This window comes from Artemia sp. Qi Xiang Cuo, chromosome 16, assembly GCF_049724085.1.
Source record: "Artemia sp. Qi Xiang Cuo chromosome 16, ASM4972408v1, whole genome shotgun sequence".
NCBI lineage: Eukaryota > Metazoa > Arthropoda > Branchiopoda > Anostraca > Artemiidae > Artemia > Artemia sp. Qi Xiang Cuo.
The window spans coordinates 9,594,083-9,616,230 of NC_142809.1; the positions used below are offsets into that span (position 1 = coordinate 9,594,083).

Below are 22,148 nucleotides of genomic sequence, written 5' to 3' on the forward strand. Positions count from 1 at the left end.
GGGGGAAACAATCCCTAAAAGTCATAGAACTTTAATGAAAATCCCACCTTCATATTGAGAGTATAAAATAGCCCTACTTTAGAGGTTTCAAGCTACACTCTTCAAAAATTTGGCATTTTGTATTTTTTGCCAGAAGAAAGATCACGGATGCGTGTTTATTTGGTTTTTTTTTTTTTTTTTCCAGGGGTGATCGTATCGATCCAGTAGTCCTAGAATATCGTGAGAGAGCTCATTCGAACGGAAATTAAAAGTTCTAGTGCCCTTTTTAAGTGACCAAGAAAATTGGAGGGCAACTTGGCCCCCTCCCACGCTCATTTTTTTCCCGAAGTCACCCAATCAAAATTTTGAGATAGTCATTTTGTTCAGCATAGTCAAAAATCTAATTAATATGTCTTTGAGGATGACTGAATACCCCACAGTTACCGGGGGAAGGGCTGCAAGTTATAAACTTTACCCATTGTCTACATATAGTATTGGTTATTGGGAAGTATACAGGCGTTTTCACGAGGAATTTTTTTCTAGTGGGGGGGGGGGGGCGGGGTCGGAGTAGGGGTTCCAGGGGAGGATCTTTCCATGGAGGATGTTTTCATGGAGGAAGGGACATTTCTATGAAGTGCCAGATTTCTAAGCATTATTTAAAATACGATCAGAAATTAAATAAAAAGCAAGTTTTTTCGACTGAAAGTAAGGAGCAACATTAAAACTTAAAACGAACAGAAATTATTACGTATATGAGGGGTTTCCCCTAGTCAATACCTCGCTATTTACGCTAAAGTTTTTTAGTGCTTTCAAAAGAGCTATCTATTCTAATTAACCGGCCTTTGCGATTCAGGGGTTTGTGATTCGAACAAAATTCGAACTTTAGCGTACAGAGCGAGGAATTGACTAGGGAGCGAACTTCCTAATATACGTAATAAAAACATACGAATATAGAAATTCGTTACGTAAGTTACGTCAGAACAAAATTTGCACTTTACTTAAAAAATATAAATGTTTTTACTTTTATAACTTTAATAAATCAAACAATATTAACATTTTGATTAATAAATATCAGTATATGTATATTAAACTGACAATGCACATTCATTTGTATTTCCGGCCTTGGGAAGGCATAGGGGTTTTGCGCCCAACTTAAGTTAATTTCTGCTCGTTTTGAGTTTGACTCGGTTAATTATTGTAATTTCTGTTCGTATTGGGTTTCATTTATTTATCAATGATTATATTTGGTAATTTCACGCTTGATAGATTATTTGATTTAGTTTTGCTCATTTTTTGTTTAATGGAGTTCTTTAATTCTCTTTGAAAAATTGATGTTGTGAAAAAAGTTTTTTTAATTGATTTCTGCTCGTTTTATATTGACATAGTCTTTTCAGGGCAAAAGAAAATGACAATTTAAATCTTTTCGTTTTTTAAGACTTTATAGTTTGACCTGCTATTTGTATGCCGGAGAAAAATTTTCAGTAATTTTTAACAGCATACACCTTTTAAAAATCTGGACACAAATATTACAGTTTAATTTAGTTTCATAACTCCTCTAGTTGATCTGTAAAGGAAAACTTGATACCATTCGCAAAAAAATCTGTTCACTTTCTTTGATAGCTTGGATACACTTACGCTATTTGGATTTGGTTAAATTTTAAGAGCAGAAATAGCCCCGAACGTTTGAACATAATACCCTCAGTCGTTCTTGTGATACTGCTGAGATGCCTTATTGTGAATTAGCATTATCACAGTGCATTTTGATTTAATCTTAAGTCAACATTTAGTTTTTAAACATATAAAAATTGGATTTGAGGAAGACTAAAATCTATTCTATAAATCATATACAACAGCTTTCTATATAAACCTTATATGCCCCCAGGGCATAACTTACAACCCTTGCACTGAGGACTCTGGGGGGGTTATCATCCTAAAAACCCCAATTTCCATAACTTTCAACTACGTTGAACAAAATGGATATCTCAAAATTTTGAGTGGATGTGTCTGGGAAAATGGTGGGCGTGAGAGGGACGTTTGTCGCTATCCAATCACTTTCAACTATTAAAAAAGGCACTACCCCTTTCAATTTCCAATTGAATGAACCATTTTGAAGTTTCTACGACAACGCTTTCAATAAAAACTTTATATGCCCCCAGGGCATAACTTACAACCCTTGCCCTGAGGACTGTGGAAGGGGCTGTCACCCTAAAGACCTAATATCCAAAACTTTTAACTACGTTGAATAAAATGGCTGTCTAAAATTTTTGATTGGATGTGTTTTGGCAAAAGATGGGCGAGAGAGGGGGTTATTTGCCCTCAAATCACTTTTGACTTTTAAAAAGGGTACTAGTCCTTTGAATTTCAAATCGAATGAGCCCTTTTTCAAGTTCCTACGACAAGGATTTCAATAAAAACCTTATATGCCCCCAGGGCATAACTTATAATCCTTGCCCTGAGGGTTGTGGGTGAGTGTCCTCCTTAAAAATATGTTTTCTATATGGAAATCAACTACCCTGAACTGGCTACCTCAAAATTTTATTGGATGTGTTAGGGGGAATGATGGGTGTGGGGGGGGCGGCTAGTTGCCCTTCAATCATTTTCGACTATTAAAAGGGCACTAGCCCTTTGAATTTCCAGTCGAATGATCTTTTATTGAAGTTTCTACGACAACGCCTTCTTTAAAAACCTTATATGCCCCCAGGGCATAACTTAAAACCCTTGCCCTGAGGGTTGTGGGGGAGTGTCCTCCTCAAAAACATATTTTCTATCTGGTAATCAACTACGCTGAACAAAATGGCTATCTCAATATTTTGATTGGATGTGTTTGGGGGAAGAAAGGGCGTGAGGGGGGGGGGCTAGTTGCACTCAAATCACTTTCGACTATTAAAAAGGGCACTAGCCCTTTGAATTTCCAATCGAATGAGCCTGTTTTAAAGTTTCTGCGACAACGCCTTCTATAAAAAAAACCTTATATGCCCCCAGGTCATAACTTAAAACCCTTGCCCTGAGGGTTGTGTTCTCCTCAAAAAAAAAAATTTCTATTTGGAAACCAACTGCGCTGAACAAAATGGCTATCTAAAAATTTTGATTGGATGTGTTAGGGGGAATGATGGGCGTGGGGGAGGGGGGCTAGTTGCCCTCCAATCACTTTCGACTATTAAAAAGGGTACTAGCGCTTTGAATTTCCAATCGAATGAGCCTGTTTTAGAGTTTCTACGACAACGCTTTCTATAAAAACCTCATATGCCCCAGGGCATAACTTAAACCCTTTGCCCTGAGGGTTGGGGGGAGTGTCCTCCTCAAAAACATATTTTCTATCTGGAAATCAACTACGCTGAACGAAATGGCTATCTAAAAATTTTGATTGGATGTATTTGGGGGAATGATGGGCGTGGGGGGGGGCTAGTTGCCCTCCAATCACTTTCGACTATTAAAAAGGGTACTAGCCCTTTGAATTTCCAATCGAATGAGCCTGATTTGAAGTTTCTACAACACCTTCTATGAAAAACCTTATATGCCCCCAGGGCATAACTTAAAACCTTTGCCCTGAGGGTTGTGGGGGAGTGTCTTCCTGCAAAAAATATTTTATACCTGAAAATCAAGTACGCTAAACAAAACATTTCTCTCACAATTTTGTGTGGATGTGTTAGGAGGAATGATGGGCGGGGGGGGGGGGGGGTTAGTTGCCCTCCAATCACTTTCGACTATTAGAAAAGGGTACTAGCCCTTTGAATTTCCAATCGAATGAGCCTTTCTTGAAGTTTTTACGACAAGGTCATCTATAGAAACCTTATTTACCCCAGGGCATAACTTAAAACCCTTGCCCCAAGGGCTGTAGGGAAGTGTCCTCCTCAAAAACATATTTTCTATCTGGAAATCAACTACGCTGAACGAAATGGCTATCTAAAAATTTTGATTGGATGTATTTGGAAGAATGATGGGCTTGGGGGGGGGGGGGGGCTAGTTGTCCTCCAATTCCTTTCGACTATTAAAACGGGCACTAGCCCTTTGAATTTTCAATCGAATGAGCCTTTTTTGAAGTTTCTACGACAACGCCTTCTATAAAAACCTTATATGCCCCCAGAGCATAACTTAAAACCCTTGCCCCGAGGGTTGTGGGGGAGTGTCCTCCTCAAAAAGATATTTTCTATCTGGAAATCAACTACGCTGAACAAAATGGCTATATCAAAATTTTGATTGGATGTGTTCGGGGGAACGATGGGCGTGAGGGGGAGGGGGGCTAGTTGCCCTCCAATCACTTGCAACTATTAAAAAGGGCACTAGCCCTTTGAATTTCCAATCGAATGAGCCTTTTTGAAGTTTCTACGACAACGCCTTCTATAAAAACATTATATGCCCACAGGGCATAAAATAAAGCCCGTACCCCGTGTTTTGTGGGGGAGTGCCCTTCTCAAAAATACATTTTCTATCCGTAAATCAACTATGCTGAACAAAATGACTATCTCAAAATTTTAATTGGACGTATTTGGGGGAATGATGGGCGGGAGGGGGGGGGAGCTAGTTGCCCTCCAATCACTTTCGACTATTAAAAAGGGCACTAGCCACTCCAATTTCCAATCGATGGAGCCCTTTTCAAAGTTTCTACGACGACTCCTTCAATACGAAGTGCCCGGGTTTGGAGAAAAAAAAAAAAACAACACATTGTGCCCACATCATTGTTTATTGAGGCAGCGCTAGCGCGCTGCCTATGATTTGAGATGGGGAGCTGTATGTATTCTGAATAAGTTTTTCGATATCGGCAATCTCAATCTTGTACTTTTTCCAACGCCATTTTCGAAGGGTTTCAGACTCTTTTTTTCAAAATTCCTGTAAATTTCTCTTCAAAATAACATTTTACTATTTAGATTAATTTAAAAAATAGTTATTATTCCTAAATCAGGTGTAAATGACAGTTTTTTTTACTATAAATATATTTTTTTAAGCGTATTTTTGAACTGCTATTTACTGTGGGCCGTGGTTGCTCTCTACTGAGTTGCAGCTATCGCTGCATTTTAACACTAAACTGACAAAAATAAAATAAAATCACGATAAAGACAAAAAACTAGAGGACCGAGGAACAGAATAAATAAGACAAAATATCAGTAAACTTTGTTTAAGTGTTGGGATATTTTATAAATCATGTTCTCAATGTGGTTGGGAAAAGCCACCGGTACATCGACCAAAGAATAAATATTAATGAGGTTATCGATTGTTCGTCACGAGAGGGCATAAAAGATACAGATTTGGAATAACTACCCGTCAACCTCTGCCGATTTTTTTCGTATTAAATAAAAAAAAACAGGTTTTTCAACTGAAAGTAAGGAGAAATACTAAAACTTAAAACGAACAGAAATTATTTCATATATGAGAGGGACTGCCCCTTCCTTTTTACGTTAAAGCTTTAACGTTCTTTAAAAATACTTCTCATTTAAATTAACAGCCCTGGTGTTTGTGCAGTCTTTCTTAAAGGGTTTTGACAAAAGGTCAAACCTTAGCTTAAAGAGTGAGGGTTGAGGAAAGGGTAGCCCCCCTCGTATATGGAAAGATTTCTGTTCGTTTTAAGTTTTTTAATGCTGCTACTTATTTTCAGTTGAAAAAATAGTTTTTTTTAATTAATTTTTTACTATTTTTCACATTATACTAGGATCTTAAAATTTTAAGATGTTATTTCTATTTTTGTTTTAGTGCTGTTTTCTTGTAATACATACTTCGGTTGCTCGGCTCTGATACTTTTCCCGGTTTTTCTTCCAATTAGCTTGCTCTTTTGACACCATTATTATTATTATTATTTATTGAAAAAGTCTTCGCACAAGAAAAAATTACAAAAGGATACTATACAAATATGATAATGTAACTAGTGTAGAAGTTGGTTCAAAGCATGTTTTGAAATCTTTCGGTTGTGTGTCTCTATAAGTTTAGCAACAGCTATAGTAGGATCTGCTATATCAAGACCATTGATGAGCTTTGAACTACCTGTCCAGATTGTATATCTCAGTAGGTATTTTGAAAAATGGAAGAAAGTGGAGTGGATTTTCAATTTATCAGCGTGTGTCAGAATCTTCCAGAAGGTTGCAATATAGAGGATGTGGGGCAGAGCAACAGGGCTGTACAGTACTGCCAGACAACGGCGATTGAAACAAAGCTCAACAGAGACTCTGGAAGCATATGAAGCTGATATACGACGTTTGATATGTTCTATTATGAGATGACAGGTGTGAGAAATGAATTTCCAATAGGAATGCCAAGATAAACGATTTGATAGACGGGCGGATCTTTGAACTTCCAAGTAAAATTTCATCAGGAAGCGGGCCTTTCCAGTTAGAGCACTACATCGGAATTTTCAGCGTTGATATCAAGACCAGATTTTAAGTATTCTGTTTCTGGGAAGTTTCAGAAATTTTTGTCCCAAGTTCGGCTGAGGTTAAAAATATCATCAGCATAAGCAATTTCGGTTCTGGCCTTTCTTGCGCCCAGGACAAAATCTTGATTAGCGCCTCCCCCCCTGTCTCAAAAAAAAATTCAGGCCAAATTTTGACAAAATTATAATTGATAAACAAAATCAATTTGATTATGATTAAATAGCCGAGAAAACGAGAGTAATATCAGCCAGTGGACAGAAAAGAAGAGAAAAGGACAAAATATCGAGATATCGAACTACGAGAATACTGCACGAAATAAATTAGCGCTTTTTATGATGAATCGTTGAAAACGGTTAGAAAACCATAAAAATTGTAAAAATCCAAACATAAGTTTGTACATAAGGTTATACTCAGGGTTGCCACCCTCAGTCATTTATCACCATTTCTAGTGATTTTTTATGTTGCCTAGTGATTTTCTTCCAGCTAGTGATTAATAGTGATTTTGTTCTAAAACTAGTGATTTTTTCTAAAACTAGTGATTTTTCATGATATAGTGTTTAGATTCATTATTCAATCGAATAGATCACACAAGAAGCTAATTAATAAAAAACACAAAATATTGATTCATTGCAGTTCCTAATATGTTCCAGATTAGCATTTATGCAAATATACTGCCTTTGAAACTTCTGATTTACCACTATATGTCGATGCCAGTTATGGACCCCAGGGCGTTATCATCAATAAAACAGGCGAAGGTAGTTAATCGCAAAATTGCAAAAAATGTTCTATGCTTCCTATTTCACAATATTTGTTCAGGTCGAATTTTTGTCTCCATATTTATGGTTTTTTTCTCTGTAATTATCAGTTCTAAATTAGATTTTCTTCTGGTAAAAACTTTGAAAGTGGAGTGAATGGTGGATATGAATACACCCTCTACATCTTCAAATACAAAAGAAATTGAGTCATTGAAAAATAAGAAGGTAGGTATACCTTAAATATAATTAATTTCTAGAAATTATTTTAAATATTTTAATTTCTAGAAATTAAATATAATTTCTAAATAAAAAAATCACTGAAAAAGAAAATAGGACTTAGTGCTTTTTATAACAGGATTTACAATACGGTACAACTAAAAGGACTAAATCGATTGCAGTTTGATGATTGAAGTCGGTTGAAAGTAAAGGGGGAAGGAAGGTGCCAACTCTGGGAATTGTCTAATGATTTTAATCTTTACTTCTAATAACTAATCGAATTCCCAATAATTCTCCAAATTCTCTTATTTGTTATTGAAACACCTAATAAGCGCAGATACGTTCTATTTTTTAAGGTTTTTTATTTATATGCTAACATATCATTTAGTTTGTGGTAACGAATTGTAAGGATGGAGCAACAAGGCTTAATAGTAATCGAAACTCTAGAAACGGAATTTTGATATCAGTCGATATATCATTGGCTTATTATGTTGATTCCAAATATTTAAGATTCATTAATCTTAGCATTACCCATAAAAGGCTAAGACACTGTGATAATTTGACTGATTTTTGGAAGAGGGAGGAAACACCCACTAAAAGTCAAATAATCTTAATTAAAATCAAACCATTAGATTTGGCGTATCAGAGAACCCTACTGTAGAAGTTTCAAGCCCCTATCTGCAAAAGTGTTGAATTTTGTATTGTTTCCCAGAAGAAAATCACGAATGCGTGTTAATTTGTTTGTTTTTTTCTTATCGAACCAACGGTCATAGAACAGCAGCAGAGGGCTTATTTGAACGGAAATTAAAATTTCTGGTGTCCCTTTTATTTGAACAAAAACGTCGGACGTCTACTAGCCCCCCCCCCCTCCCGAGTCACTTTTTTCTCCAAAAATTGTTCGATCAAAAGTTTGAGATAGCCATTCTGTTTAGCCCAGTTGAAAGGTTCTAAAACTATACTTTTAGATTTAACATGACCCACGCGGCCCCTGAGGATAGGTCTGGGGATGAAATTATGCTAGGAATAATTTGCTAAGGATAATAAAAATAATTTACGGTCTATGAAAACCAGTTTCATAGCCACCAAGACAAATAACGGGTGACAGAATCAATTGGACTTTTACAACTTGGGCTGTATATTTGCACATTAGGAGGGTGGGGGTAAGCTTGGGATAGGTTACTTTACGACCACCCTTCTCTAATGAGCAAATATATAGCCCAAACTCTATTATTAAATATAAACTAAAATATTATATTTTCATCATATTTTGGCATATTTCATTAGGTACATTAACTTAGTTTTTAGGTGTGCTCTATATAACTAACCAGAACCTCTTTTTTTTTATTTAAGAAGCAATAAGACTGGAATTTATGAAATGTGGGACACCTTTTTCCATGAAAATATAAAAAGGCCATTTTCAAAATTGTCGCTGGTGTCCCAGCAATTATACTAGCTCAACTAGAGTAAAAACAAAATAGCTTCTGTATTTTTTGGGAAAAAAACTTGAGTTTTGGATCGAACAGGAAAAATAATAAAAAGAAAAACCAAAAATTTCGGTTAGGTCACCGATAACCCATTCTCAGTGACTGGGGTATATGCCAAGGGTACCAATTCGGAAAAATACAGGGAGGAAGCAAGGATTTTGTTCTATTCTCTGCATAAAGATGCAAAAAGGCAATTTTCAAAATTTCAAGGGTAATTTTCGCTTGAGTAAAAAAAAACATCAATCTATAGGTATTTTTAAACATCTAGGGGGGTAAGTTTACCCCTTCCTATAGGTGCACTTCCATAGAACATGGTAAAGAAACAAAACAATTATTAATTACAATGATAATGAGTACTGTAATTCTAGTGATTTCTAGTGATTTATGCGCTGATTTAGTGATTTTTTTCAAGAATCTAGTGATTTTTTCTTGACCGGGTGGCAACCCTGGTTATACGTAAAGATTGCAATGTGATCCGTAATCGTTTTAAAACAATTTCCCTTGAATAGAACTACAAATAGAAGAGAGGATTTCCCCGTGCCTAGAAGAACCGTTTTTTTTTGCATCCACACTACCGTTCCATACAGCTGTATCGCTTCAATTGAGAGAGGTTACCTTGGATGAGCTGACAGTTACCATGAGCAGCTTGAAAAATAGCTTGTCCGGAAGTAAACCTAGTGAGTCAACTTACATTTCCCAACTTTATCTGGGATTTTAATATCACTGAACTCTTGGCATTACAAAGAGCTTCCTCAGCAATCGGTGGCAATTTGTGGAGATAAATTCCATACAATCTTGACTGCGTCCTGTTGCTTACGATGTTCTACAGGGAGGGGGGGGGGGGGTCCTTAGTTCAATTCTTTCCCCGTTGTCTATTAATAATATTTCTAATTGTGTCCCCGAATGCATTTTTGGTTAATGATGTGACTAAAAATATGACGCTGCCATTGTTTGCTGATGATGAAGTTTTAAACAGTAATGCAAAGACAGAAGTAGATTAGTACTACTTCAAACATCGATGAAGCACACAGTAATTTACATTCTTGGTTGGGAAACAGGCTCGAAATTAATTTGAATAAGTTATATTATGTCATTTTCCCTGGTTTCCTGATTTTATCCTTGGAATCGGGAAATTGTAACATGATGTGGAACTGTAAAGCGTGTTTCTTCCTATTAGTACCTGAGATTTTCTACTGAGACACCAACATATCTGTCATGTCTAACCCCTTTTGATATGGCTAAGAATATTTTGCAAGACCATCGATAACTACCTTATAAGACACCATCATAGCTTCCATGTCTAAACACCTTTGAAGTGGCTAAGATCGTTTTGAGGACCATTGAGACACTTCTGACACAACAACATAGCCATCATATCTAACCACTTATGAAGTGGCTAAGAATGTTTTTAAAGACCATCTGTAACTATCTTATGAGACACCAACATGGCTGTCATATTCAACCACCTTTGCAGCAGCTGAAATTGTTTCTTGCAGTGGTTAAAGCTTAAAAGGGGTTAATACCATCATCAGGGGTTAATGCACATTTACAACTGGTCTGTATACTAAATTGTCAGTAGTATCGCCAATACAATAAAAGAAGCAAACAATTACCTCAATTGAAACATCGTTAACAGTCCCATCCAAAGTTGTCACTTTCAAATTGATAGTTTTGGATTTGCCAAAAGTTCGCTTTTTTGAGCTCTTCGTAGACAATTTCGATACAGACGAACTTATAGCGCTCACATTTGTATCTCCATTCTCTTGCAGATTCGACTGATCTAGCGACTCACTCTCTACTGGCTCGGGCATTTTTCTATACTAGTCAAGCATAACAAACTCTGAAAAACAAAAGGATTGAAAAGAGAAACAGAAAAGAATCATATAAAAATAACTAAACACGCTACATTATATGTAATCGTTAGGCTATAACTGAGGCATCTGAAATATCCTTTGGGACCTAGCAAAAAAAATTAAGATTATCAGGTAATTATGGTAGCAGCAGCTCTGCGAACTTGTAAAGAGCGGACCTCAGCCCGTGGACACTGCAAATTAAGATTTTATTTTAAAAGAAAAGAGGTTTGCTTTATTTTAAAAGAGGTTTATTTTATTTTAAAGAGGTTTGCTGAGGAAAAAGTACACATGATGTGCGAAGTTTCAGATAAAACTTGACCAATTCTATAATTTACAGAAGTTGGTATAACCTCAACCATGAGATACTGAGCAGTAAGTTCTCCATTAAAGGGTAGATACTCCTCAGCCAAGACCATGATCGTCTTGACGTTGACACGAAGATATAATTATATACCAGCACATTTATATTATTATTTGTTTTTAACCATTTCCAATACGGATTACAGAAAGGTTCTGTGGGTGTGACTTCCTGGAGGAAAAAGATAGAGCATCTTGAAATAATAGCTCAAGGTCATTAGTAAAAACGTAGAGCCAACGTGGGGATTCCAAAAGCATGGCGTTACTGAACATACTGATGCAGCCCCTAGTTCAATGACTATCTACATTAGTTCTGCCATAGGAATGATGTATGGACGGATGGATGATAGACTTATCTTTTAACAAGTGAAATGACATCATTTTATATAATCCTAAAAGGGCTTATGCAAGATCTTGCCTCTCACTGACAGACTATATGTCTTGGCGTTTTCTACAATTAAATGGCTTGATGCCCGCAACTCTTGACTTTAATCAAAAATCAACGGACTCGGTCTCAGCCTCAGTGCAAAGTTGGGCTTACCAGCCTGCAGTTCAATGTAACCCAATAAGTAAGCAAGCATGTGAAGGCAAACGTGAAGATTTCCTCTTGAAAACTGTGATTACTTACTGAAAACTGTGATTACTTACTGAAAACGGTGATTATAACTTACTTAAAACTGTGATTACTTAAATTACTTCCTCAAGACTTGCAACTAAATAGAAAGTGTGTCCAAGAAGTTTCCTATTTTTCCTATTTGAGGCCCCTCTAGTTTTCCTTTCTTCCTCTTCTTTCTGTTCCATTTACAGCTTTTGAGCAGGATACTTCTATCAACTATTATTATAATAATATAGCTATTATTATAATATTAGCTATATATAACTCGAAATATTAGATAATTCGAGTAGCATTTTAAAGCTTGTTGAGGTTGTCAATAGGACACCTCAAAAAGCTCTAGCCCTTTTTTTTCTTATACCTGTAATTCTTAGGCGGGACATAAAACTTCATGACATATTCAAGAGGGCAAAAATCCCTGCAAAGTAAATAGAAAAGGTAAAATTTAAATGAATACCAATTACTTAGAATGAAAAGGTCTCAAACAAATTGAAATTACTATGAATGAAGAAGTGAAACCATAATTACAGAAGTGAAGAAGAATTACATAATGAAGAAGTGAAAAACATAAATTACAATGAATAATGAATGCAAGCTTAAAACGATAAGAAATTAAGAAAACTTCCGAATGAAACCCCAAGACAGAAAAGAAAGAAAATACATTTTGAACGGTTTTTCCTTTTTTAATAAAAAAAAAAACGCCCAAACAGTTAAATTAAAAAAATATATATTCGTATAAATCACCTTGTGGCAAGGCCGTATCCAGGGGGGGGGGGGTTACCCGGTTTGAACCCCCCCCCCCCGAAATTTTTGACTTACTCGAAAATAAGTCGAAAATTAGTAAAACCTAGGTAAAAATCAGTAAAATTAGTCAAAACTGAGTCACAAATTAGTAATCCCCCCCTCAAAAAAAGTTCAAAAATTAGTAAATCCCCCCCCACAAAAATCCTGGATACGGCCCTGCCTTGTGGCAATCAAATTTTGCTTTATTATTACACCAACACTGATTTCCATCAACGTTTTCTTCTTTTCTAGCAAATCCCTTTAAAAATGTGGGCTATAATAATATTCAGATTCATTATTTTGATTTGATATTTATATTGTTCTTTATTATTTGATTTATAAATGGATAATAATTGTTATTAAGAAAATTGTAAAAGCATCATCGTAATATTACTAATACTACTACTAACAACATCCCGAAATACGGTCAGTCAGCCGGGTACCCAGAACAATCCATAGGCAATTTCTCTGGAAAAAAACATCTAGAAAATCTACTTCAGCTTTTCGGGGCGCCCATGCTTCAGACCCATATTTGACCACTGTCATCACTGTAGCTTCCAATATTCTAATCTTGGTTTGCAGACTGATCTTCATCTTCTTCCAAACATTTTTTAACTGTGAAAAAACACCCTGAGCCTTGGTTATTCTATCTTTTCGTTACCCCATGTCACCTTTTCGTCTTCATTTATTCATAGCCTTAGTGATTTAGTCTTCTGTACATTAATTTCCAAACCTATTCTAGGACCTGAATTCGCAAAATCTCTTAAAGCTCATTCATTTTGCTCACACTTTCGTCTTGGATGCTTAAATCATCAGCATAATCTAAGTCCAGGATAGCTTTTCTTTCCCATTTGGTTCCGTGTTCTCCCATTGCCTTTCCTGTGCGCCTTAAGACAAATTTTATCAAAGCGATCCATATAAAGAGGGATAGAACACAACCCTGCTTAACTCCTGATTTAATACGAAACAAGCTGCTAACCTTATTTCTTACCTTAACCGCAGCAGTGTTATTCTCCTACATAGCACTAATCACTTTAATGTATTCGTCTGATATACCATGTAAGAGCAAAGACCTTCACTAAAGCTCTTCTATCAACAAAATTGAAAGTTTGTTCATAATCTATAAAACTGGGAACCAAAGGTGTTTGATAACCCAGGCACTTCTCAATTATTAGCCTAAGAGTGAAAATTTGGTCAACTCATCCTCTATCCTTTCTAAAACCGCACTGTTCTTCTGCTGTAACTTTGTCTACAGCATCTCTCAGTCTAAAAGTATCACATTACTAAGTAATTTGCTACCTACAGAGAACAGGCTAATGCCTCGATAATTACCACACTCACTTTTATCACCTTCCTTATACAGTGGTTTAATTAGGGTTCCCTAAAATCGCTAGGTACTTATTCTTTTTCAAAAATTATATTCATAATCTTCACTAACTTATTTCTAACCTCAGAGCCATATTTAAGAAACTCATTTACCAAACTATCAGCACCTGGGGCCTTATTATTTTTTAATCCTTTTAGTACTGTTGCTAATTCTTCCTCACAAAAAATATTCGTGATATTCGATGCCACTTATTTAGTTAAACAATGCAAAATGTAGTCAAATTTAAAACAAACTCAAGTTACCAGAAATAAGAGTAAGGTTTCCGCCCCCTCAAATGCCTATAAGGCATAAGTGATAACTGTGGTTTAAAAAACCGAGAAGCAAAAATTAAATTCAAATAAACTTTTGATAAAAAAGAATACTCAATATAAAACATATGGGACAATTAGTTAAGTTTCACTATTTAAAAAAGAATTACTTATTTTTTCTAACTGTCTTATTCCTACTATTTCGGCTTAACACATTCGGCTACTATAACTGGCTTAACACTCTATTTCGTTTTCAGTAAAGCGGTAAAGATGTGTTACGATTTGTAGCAGTCATAAGATCACTAACGACTACTCATAATATGGTCCCGGAAAGTTTTTTTTTAATTAATTAAATAAAAAAAAACAAGTTTTTCAACTGAGAATAAGGAGCAAAATTAAAACTTAAAACCAACAGAAATTATTACGTATATAAAGGGGTTGCCCCCTCCTCAACAAATCGCTCTTTACGCTAAATTTTTTTAGTGCTTTTAAAAAAACACCTTATTATTCGAATTAAACGACATTTGTGCTTCCGGAGTATTTCTTAAATAATTGGGACAACATTCGAACTTTAGAGTAAGAATTGATGTGTTGAGGATGGGGCAACCCACTTTATAAACGTAATAATTTATGTTCGTTTTAAGTTTTAATGTTGCTACTTACTTTCAGTTAAAAAATATGTTTTTTTTATTTAAGAGAAACCCCCTCCCCACGGAAATATCATCTAGACAATTCAATCCCGGTGAAAATTTCCCCGGACAATTACTCTTAACCACTCAGCGCGTAAAATTGAGATGGAAAAGAGAAAGCAAGACATATAAAAAGAATTTTGTTTAAGAATTCTGGCAAATTCTCCCGGTGTATAAGTTCTCCTGGTTAGTTCACTCCCTAGAAACTTACCTCCCCATAAAGAATTCCCCCGTGGAAAAACCCCCGGAAGAAAATTTGTCCCACCCCTCAACCGAAAATGTATGTCTACATCCCAATAACAAATACTATGCACAAACAATGGGCAGATTTTACTTAAGACCTTAAGACGCAGATAACTTAAGACCTTTCCCCTGGGGCTATGGGGGGGGAGGTCATGTTATACCCAAAGGCATAGTTATCGGGTCTTTCAACTATGATGAACAAAATGGCTCTCAAAATTTATATCAGACGATTTTGGGAAAAAAGGGGCAGGGGAGGGGACCTAGTTACTCTCCAATTTTTTGTTCACTTAAAAAGTTTCACTAGAACTTTTGATTTCAGTTCGAACGAGCCCTCTGCCGATATTCTAGGACCACTGCGTCAATACGATCACCCCTGGGGAAAACAAACAAAAACAAAAAAACAAGAAATAAATACGCATCCGTGATCTTTCTTCTGGCAAAAAATACCACATTTTTGCAGATAGGAGCTTGAAACCTTTACAGTACGATTTTCTGATATGCTGAATCTGATGGTGTGATTTTCATTGAGATCACTAGACTTTTACGGGCTGTTTACCCCTTTTTTCGAAAATCAGGAAAAATTTCTAAGGCCCGTAACCTTTGATGGGTAAAAATAAACTCAATGAAATTTATACATTTGAAATCAGCGTAAAAATCCGATTTTTTTTTATATATCTATTGGTATCAAAATTCCGTTTGTTAGAGTTTCAGTTACTATTGAGCCGGGTCGCTCCTTATTTACAGTTCATTACCACGAACTGTTTGATGAGTGACAAGAGAAATTACATATCTATACTTGTTGGGTCCATGGGGGAGGGGATGGTTAGAGAAGGATCATACCTAAAGGCCCTGTAAATACATGGTCCTAAACGCGTACAAAATCTTGGTTTCAATAAGGTGTAAGATGCCCACCATTCCATAAAAAAAAAAAAAAAAAAAAAAAAAAAAAAAAAAAATCTATAAAGTGTGTTGAACGTTTGAAACCCTTGCCCAGGGGCTGCATGCAAGTATGCTCCTAAAACTGTAGTTTCAAAATAGCCTCATATTTTTATCAGCAAGCTAAAAACTCCTTAAATATCAACTTATGAGAAAATCAAACACTAATTACTGAATATCTACTTCGTGTTTTTTTTTCAATTTAGAATTCTATATTGCAATATAAGCCTCAGATTTATCATCAAACAGCTAAAAAAACTTCTGTCAAAACCAATCCCAACTTTTGTGGAAACCAAACCCCATTTGTGGAATACTTACTTAGTATGTGTTTATTTAGGATAGTCAACCTTAGTAGTAATTATTGACAAGCACTTAGACATTTTGGACAATTCCCCTAAATAGCCCTTGAGTACAAAGAGATACAATGCACCAGTGCAAGTGAATTTAAATGGGAGGAATTTGGGAGGCCATGGGCCCAACAGCTTCCCTTTGGGCCCTACCATCATTCAGATCGAAATCGATGAATAGCTCTTATTTCAGCAAAATATAGCATGTCTGCCTTTCTACTGAAATGTGCGAAAAGCTTTTTTGATAATTTGGGGACCTTACCCATGAGCGTAGTGGGGGGGGGCAGCTGCCCCCCCTAGACCTTCAAATTTACATTAGATATGGCTGAAAAAGCAGATGGTTGGAAAAGCAGCTGATAAAAGGCCCTCCATCACACTATCGACTGCCCCCCCCCCTAGACAATATGCTCCCTATGCCCATGACCTTACCCGTTGGCCTGAACAGAACATCCTAAATGCACATTTATGGATCTTTTGACCATTAGGATTAAAAAGTCTTTCTTAAAATTTCGACGTGATGACGCGTGGGACTGAAGAGGTACTAGCGGCGGCAGGTTGTCCCCAATCGGTGTTGCCCTCTAAAAAGAACATTGTAAACTATTTTTGCGATCAAATGAGCCCTCTCCCAAGTTTCTACAATCCTGGGTATGACCATCCAGAGAGAAAATAAAAATAATAGCCTACATGGGAGACGATAGCTCTTTATTAAGCCAACACTATTGCACTGAGCATATAATACGATATAAACATATCCTATAGGAGAGCAAGAAATGAGCAACAGAAACTCGTGAGATGCTACCTGCAATGAAAAAAGGGTCTTACATTTGTGAAATTAATAACCGAAAGTCATTTTTACCACTAGTAATTAGACATATTCAATCACGAAATGATTCCACAATTACGCATATCTTCTACAAATTCAAACTGCCTTTGTTCAAGATAAAAACTTATCAGTTAAACTATAACGAAAAAGATAAGATTGGAACTGAGAATATTTGGCTATTGATGCACTTTCAATATGGATGTAATAAATACTTAATACAAACGGAACTAGTAACATTAAAAGGGACTGTGATGATTCAAAAGCCGTTATGTAACAAACAGAAGAGCGAAAAACGGGAAAAAAACATTTTGAGCTTACGACTGTTATTGATAAATAGTTGTTTTTACAAGAAGGGTTTTTATCTAGCCTTTGAGATAAGACTCAGAAAATTTGTATATCAAAAAGTCATCATTCTAACTATTTTTTGCATTTCAGAAAAGAAGACACAGCCCACTTTGGGAAAAAATGGGAACTCTAAATCATCTTGAAACCCGAACATGATTACGGACACGCCGCTTCAGATACAGGTTACTTTTGTCCCAGATGTAAGTCTAGCAGCCCACATTCTTGCAGAGTTCCAGTAGCTTTCTCATTTAAGAGGTTATATTTTTTGAGGGTGATACCCTTGGCTTCCTGGGGATCCAGCGGACGAACATAATTAGAACAATCGTTTAGGTTTGTAGCTACGTAAAAATGGTAAGAACATTTGGTAAAAATGGTAAGAACATTTCGTAAAAATGGTAAGAACATTTGGTAAAAATGGTAAAAACATTTCGTCAAAATAGTAAGGGCATTTAGTAAAAATGGTAAGAACATTTGGTAAAAATGGTAAGAACATTTGGTAAAAATGGTAAAAACATTTCGTCAAAATAGTAAGGGCATTTGGTAAAAATGGTAAGAACATTTGGTAAAAATGGCAAGAACATTTGGTAAAAATGGTAAAAACATTTCGTCAAAATAGTAAGGGCATTTGGTAATAATGGTAAGAACATTTGGTAAAAATGGTAAGAACATTTGGTAAAAATGGTGAAAACATTTCGTCAAAATAGTAAGGGCATTTGGTAAAAATGGTAAGAACATTTCGTAAAAATAGTAAGAACATTTTTTGTCCCACTGGATACATCTTAGGACTTATCATACCAGGAAACGATGATTTTCTAAGATTTGTCCTTTGGCTGTTACAAAACAAGGTACTTACGTGTCATCCCAACCACACTCAAGAAGTTTGATCTGCTTAAAACCGGTTTTTCTGTGTGTACTCTCAGATAATCAGCTTACCCTGAGTGGAATAAACTACAATACAGGTATATTTTGATTAAATACTTAATATATAGAGTTGGATAGGTTAGGTATTTAATATAATGCATTCTGGGAGGCCAGCTCCCAGAACGCATTCTCCTATCCTTTCATAATCCTTCCATAATTCCATAATTTGGTGACTTAAGTATTATATTTTCATCATATTTCGGTTTATTTCATTAAGATTAACCTAACTTCACTTCTTGAGTGTGGTCGGGATAACACGGAAGAACCCAAAAATATATTAGGACACCATAACATTTCAATCAGTGTTGCCGAGTTGAGCCGTGAAATAAACAAGCACACTAAATTGCTAAATCTAAACGTCCATAAAAAATCTAACATTGATGTCTGTTCATCCATAAAGACAAATTCACCTTTAATACGAAAGCTACATCTTCTTAAGCTATTTGGTGCCATATATTTTTAACACGTTTTTGCTGACTCTTTGCCCAAGTTTATTATTTGTTTTTAATGACTACCAAAAAACCGCGTAAATGCACATATTTTTTTCTCATAAAATTTGATTTCTCATATTTTTTTTCTCATAAAAATTGAATTATCAATTTTGCTAATATTTCTAAGATATGTATGGTTGTGTAATTTTCCACTTAACCAATTCAAGCAATCAGATTCATTTTCACTGTCTTTGGTAGTATGATAAAGTAGTGAGAAAACAAAAGCTTACATAACCTACGTTTTCCTTTTTTTTTGGGGGGGGGGATTAATATTTATGATGTTTATTTTGTAATGTGTATTTTTGAATAATGTATTGCGTGACCTTGTTTAACTTACAATAAATTCATGATCATAGGAATGTGGATTACTCCACTCGATGAAGTGTGTTTCGATCGATAGGGGGGAGGGAGGAGGTGATTATATTCATGTCAAAAAGTGTCATTTTTGTAAAGAGTCCAAAATATTTTGAACTGTGAAGAATTTACAATTATAGACGATACCATCATAAGTGATTGTCCTTGTCTAGTGACAATCGATCGTCAAGTTTAAGGAGTAATTACGATCAGTGAAAACTGTGTAGACTGCAGAGGTGAATATATTCTATCCCCAGAGCCGTTCCTAGGGTTTGTGGTGCCCGGGAAAAGATTAATTGCAGCCCCCCCCTTTCCCGACTCAAATATAAGCAAAAAAAGGTCGAATCAAAGTGAAAAAATATAATAAAACTGGGCAAGCCCCCAGCCCTGGTGCCCCTCCCAGCCACGGTGCCCGGGGCAGCTGCCCCTGTATTGCCCTTTGAACAGCTGTGTCTATCTCATTAAATTCCCAATTCCTCCTCCTCCTTTTCAAACAGTTTGTGGTAACGACCTGTATAGTAATATTTCCAGTCTCAACTGTTATTACAGTTATATTTTTCAAAGAAGGTTTGGTTACTTGTTAATTAAACAAAACGCACCCTAGAAGTGAAGTTAGGTTAATCCTAATTTAGGTTAGTTAGGTTAAAAGTTAGGTTAGGTTAATTAGGTTAGGTTAGTTAGGTGAAGTTAGGTTAAAAAATAAAATATAACCTTCATATAAACTATAGTTTATATAGTAATATAATTTGGGCTATATATTCGCACAACAGGGGGCTGTAGGGATAAAGTGTTCACATTTTATACAATGATAGTTAAATATCTAGCTGTCCCCATGTTATTGCTGTTCACAGGTAAATGTCTCAACAAAGATATTTTATCATAGTCAACACGTTACAAGAGTAATAGAGACTAAGGCGTTTCAGTATTTTTTGTTTAATTTTGTTTTCTGGCTTCATTATATAAAACAGCAGATGGTTGCAGAAACTTGACGGAGGGCTCGTTAGATCTCAAATTAAGGACAACCCCCAGTCCAATTACTCTCTTGCCTCAGCTCCATATGACATCAGAACAAATTTTCAAGATGGTCATTTAAATCAGAACAGGCAAAAGGCAAAAAAAAAAATATATGCCTCTGGAGGTGAAATGATATATGTACTTCTAAATCATACAATCAGCACATATGAAGCAGCCGTTTTATCGATACACTTTAATACAAAGAAAGTAAGCAAGTATTATTTGCTTGATTCAGAATCATATAAGTCTGTGTGACTAAAGGATCTGAAGGGAGACCCTGAGAACATAACCCCTATATCCCCTTCTCCCTTTATCTAATAGTTTTCATGGACTTTCAATTTGTATGATTATGGGGTCAAAGAGACACCCTTGAACTCGAGTTCCATCCACCACCACCCTTAGTTTGTTTTTCCCATAGAAAGATGAATGTCTTATTAAAACCAGACTCATACAAGGATTTTCCATTCATATGATTCCAAGGCATAAAATAAGGCATGTACCATCTCTCCTCCCATCATGATTTTACTTCTACCAAAATTGCACTTCTGAAATTCTTATCTTGTCAATTACAAATCAAAGACTAATTGCGCAAGTTTGACGTCAAACAACTAAACATGTTCAGTATACCTATTACAAACGCTGGACATGTCAAAACTAGTTGAGATCCTTGTCAGGCAAAAACCTTTAATCAACATGATAGGAGGGCCCTGAAAAGGGTACTTCGTTACATGCTCCTCCAACACCCCACACCCTTCTGAAACACATACACATCTAGAAATGTTGTGCCTCTTTCAATTTGCTGATTATAAAACTGACCTTGTTGATTACGCATCCAGGGCTTATACTGAAATATCTAAGCGTAGAATTAAAAAACATTCACTACATAGTTCAGGGGACTCATACTCCCTCAAAGACCCCCTTCCAATTTTGAATCTATACACATGTCTTAACTCTTTCAACCTAGTATCATTCAGGTATTGTACTATTTCCAGTTTAAAATCATTCAGAGATAATCAAATAATCGTCCTTAGAGATACAGTGTTAATCACTAAAAGTCCCTAGGATCACATATTGATTTCCATGCCAAAAATTTTTTTTCTGTATAAATACTACAATACATAATTAGATACTTCCCAAAAGATGGACATGTCACACTTGCTGAAACCAGAGCCATGCAAATATTTTCCATCTATTTGATCCAAAGATCTGTAAACCATCCAAAAACAGCCCCCCTTCACTTTGAACCTGTAAACATGTTGTGCCTATTTCAACTGGTCATTATTTAGGGATCAGGGTTTGATCCCTAATCAGAGGTTTTTTGATTCTACACACCTGATTCTAATACTAATATAGACTTGCAAAACCATGACTTGCTGCATACATATCTTAAAAATGGTGGTCATGTCATGCCTTGCTTGAGTTACAAAGGGATATTCAACCTGTAAGATTGGAGGACCAGAAGTTGAGCCCCTTTCAACATCCCCCTGTCCCAACTTCGCACATATAGACATGTTGCACAAATTTTAGCTTTGATCAGTCAGCCGTTATTTAGGGAATGGTTCTAAAAGAATAACTTTTAATAACTAAAAATAATGAAGATCACAATATGAATATCCTAAATCAGGACACACTAGGCATATGCATGTTCCACAAATTGTGTTTGATATTCACCAAATGAGGTATTTAAGGTTATCTGTAATCAATGATTATAAATCTGAGGATAAAATTGCAATATAAAAGTCGCAGATCAAACGCATTGAATATATTTTCCACATATAGTGGACATGGTACACTTTGTTAAAAATCAAAATGATGCAAATTCTGTAACTGAATTGCTTAATGGCTTAGTGGGGATGGGTGTCTTTAGGAATCCTTGGTGTTTTAACTGAAATTTTTGGCATACTTAATCTTTTTTGGCTACCCTTTTGAAAAATGACCCCCATAAAGTTCC

At 35.8% G+C, this 22,148-nt stretch overlaps 2 protein-coding genes across 4 annotated transcripts in view; one reads left to right on the top strand and one right to left on the bottom strand.

Annotated features, from left to right (window-relative positions):
- The window catches only part of LOC148942547 (trypsin-1-like), a 413,175-nt gene that overhangs the window by 194,898 nt on the left and 196,129 nt on the right, over nucleotides 1-22,148 (top strand). The gene's annotated exons all lie outside the window — the stretch shown is intronic.
- Nucleotides 1-22,148, bottom strand: part of LOC148942548 (uncharacterized) — a 157,857-nt gene that overhangs the window by 130,525 nt on the left and 5,184 nt on the right. For 2 of the 3 annotated variants that reach the window (XM_089102520.1, XM_089102518.1), the window contains exon 2: nucleotides 10,407-10,633. In XM_089102520.1, coding sequence (XP_088958646.1) covers nucleotides 10,407-10,604 — 198 coding nt within the window. In that variant the 5' untranslated portion in view covers nucleotides 10,605-10,633. Of the gene's footprint in view, nucleotides 1-10,406; nucleotides 10,634-17,071; nucleotides 17,154-22,148 lie in introns of those variants that run through there. The other variant, XM_089102519.1, reaches the window with a different exon arrangement.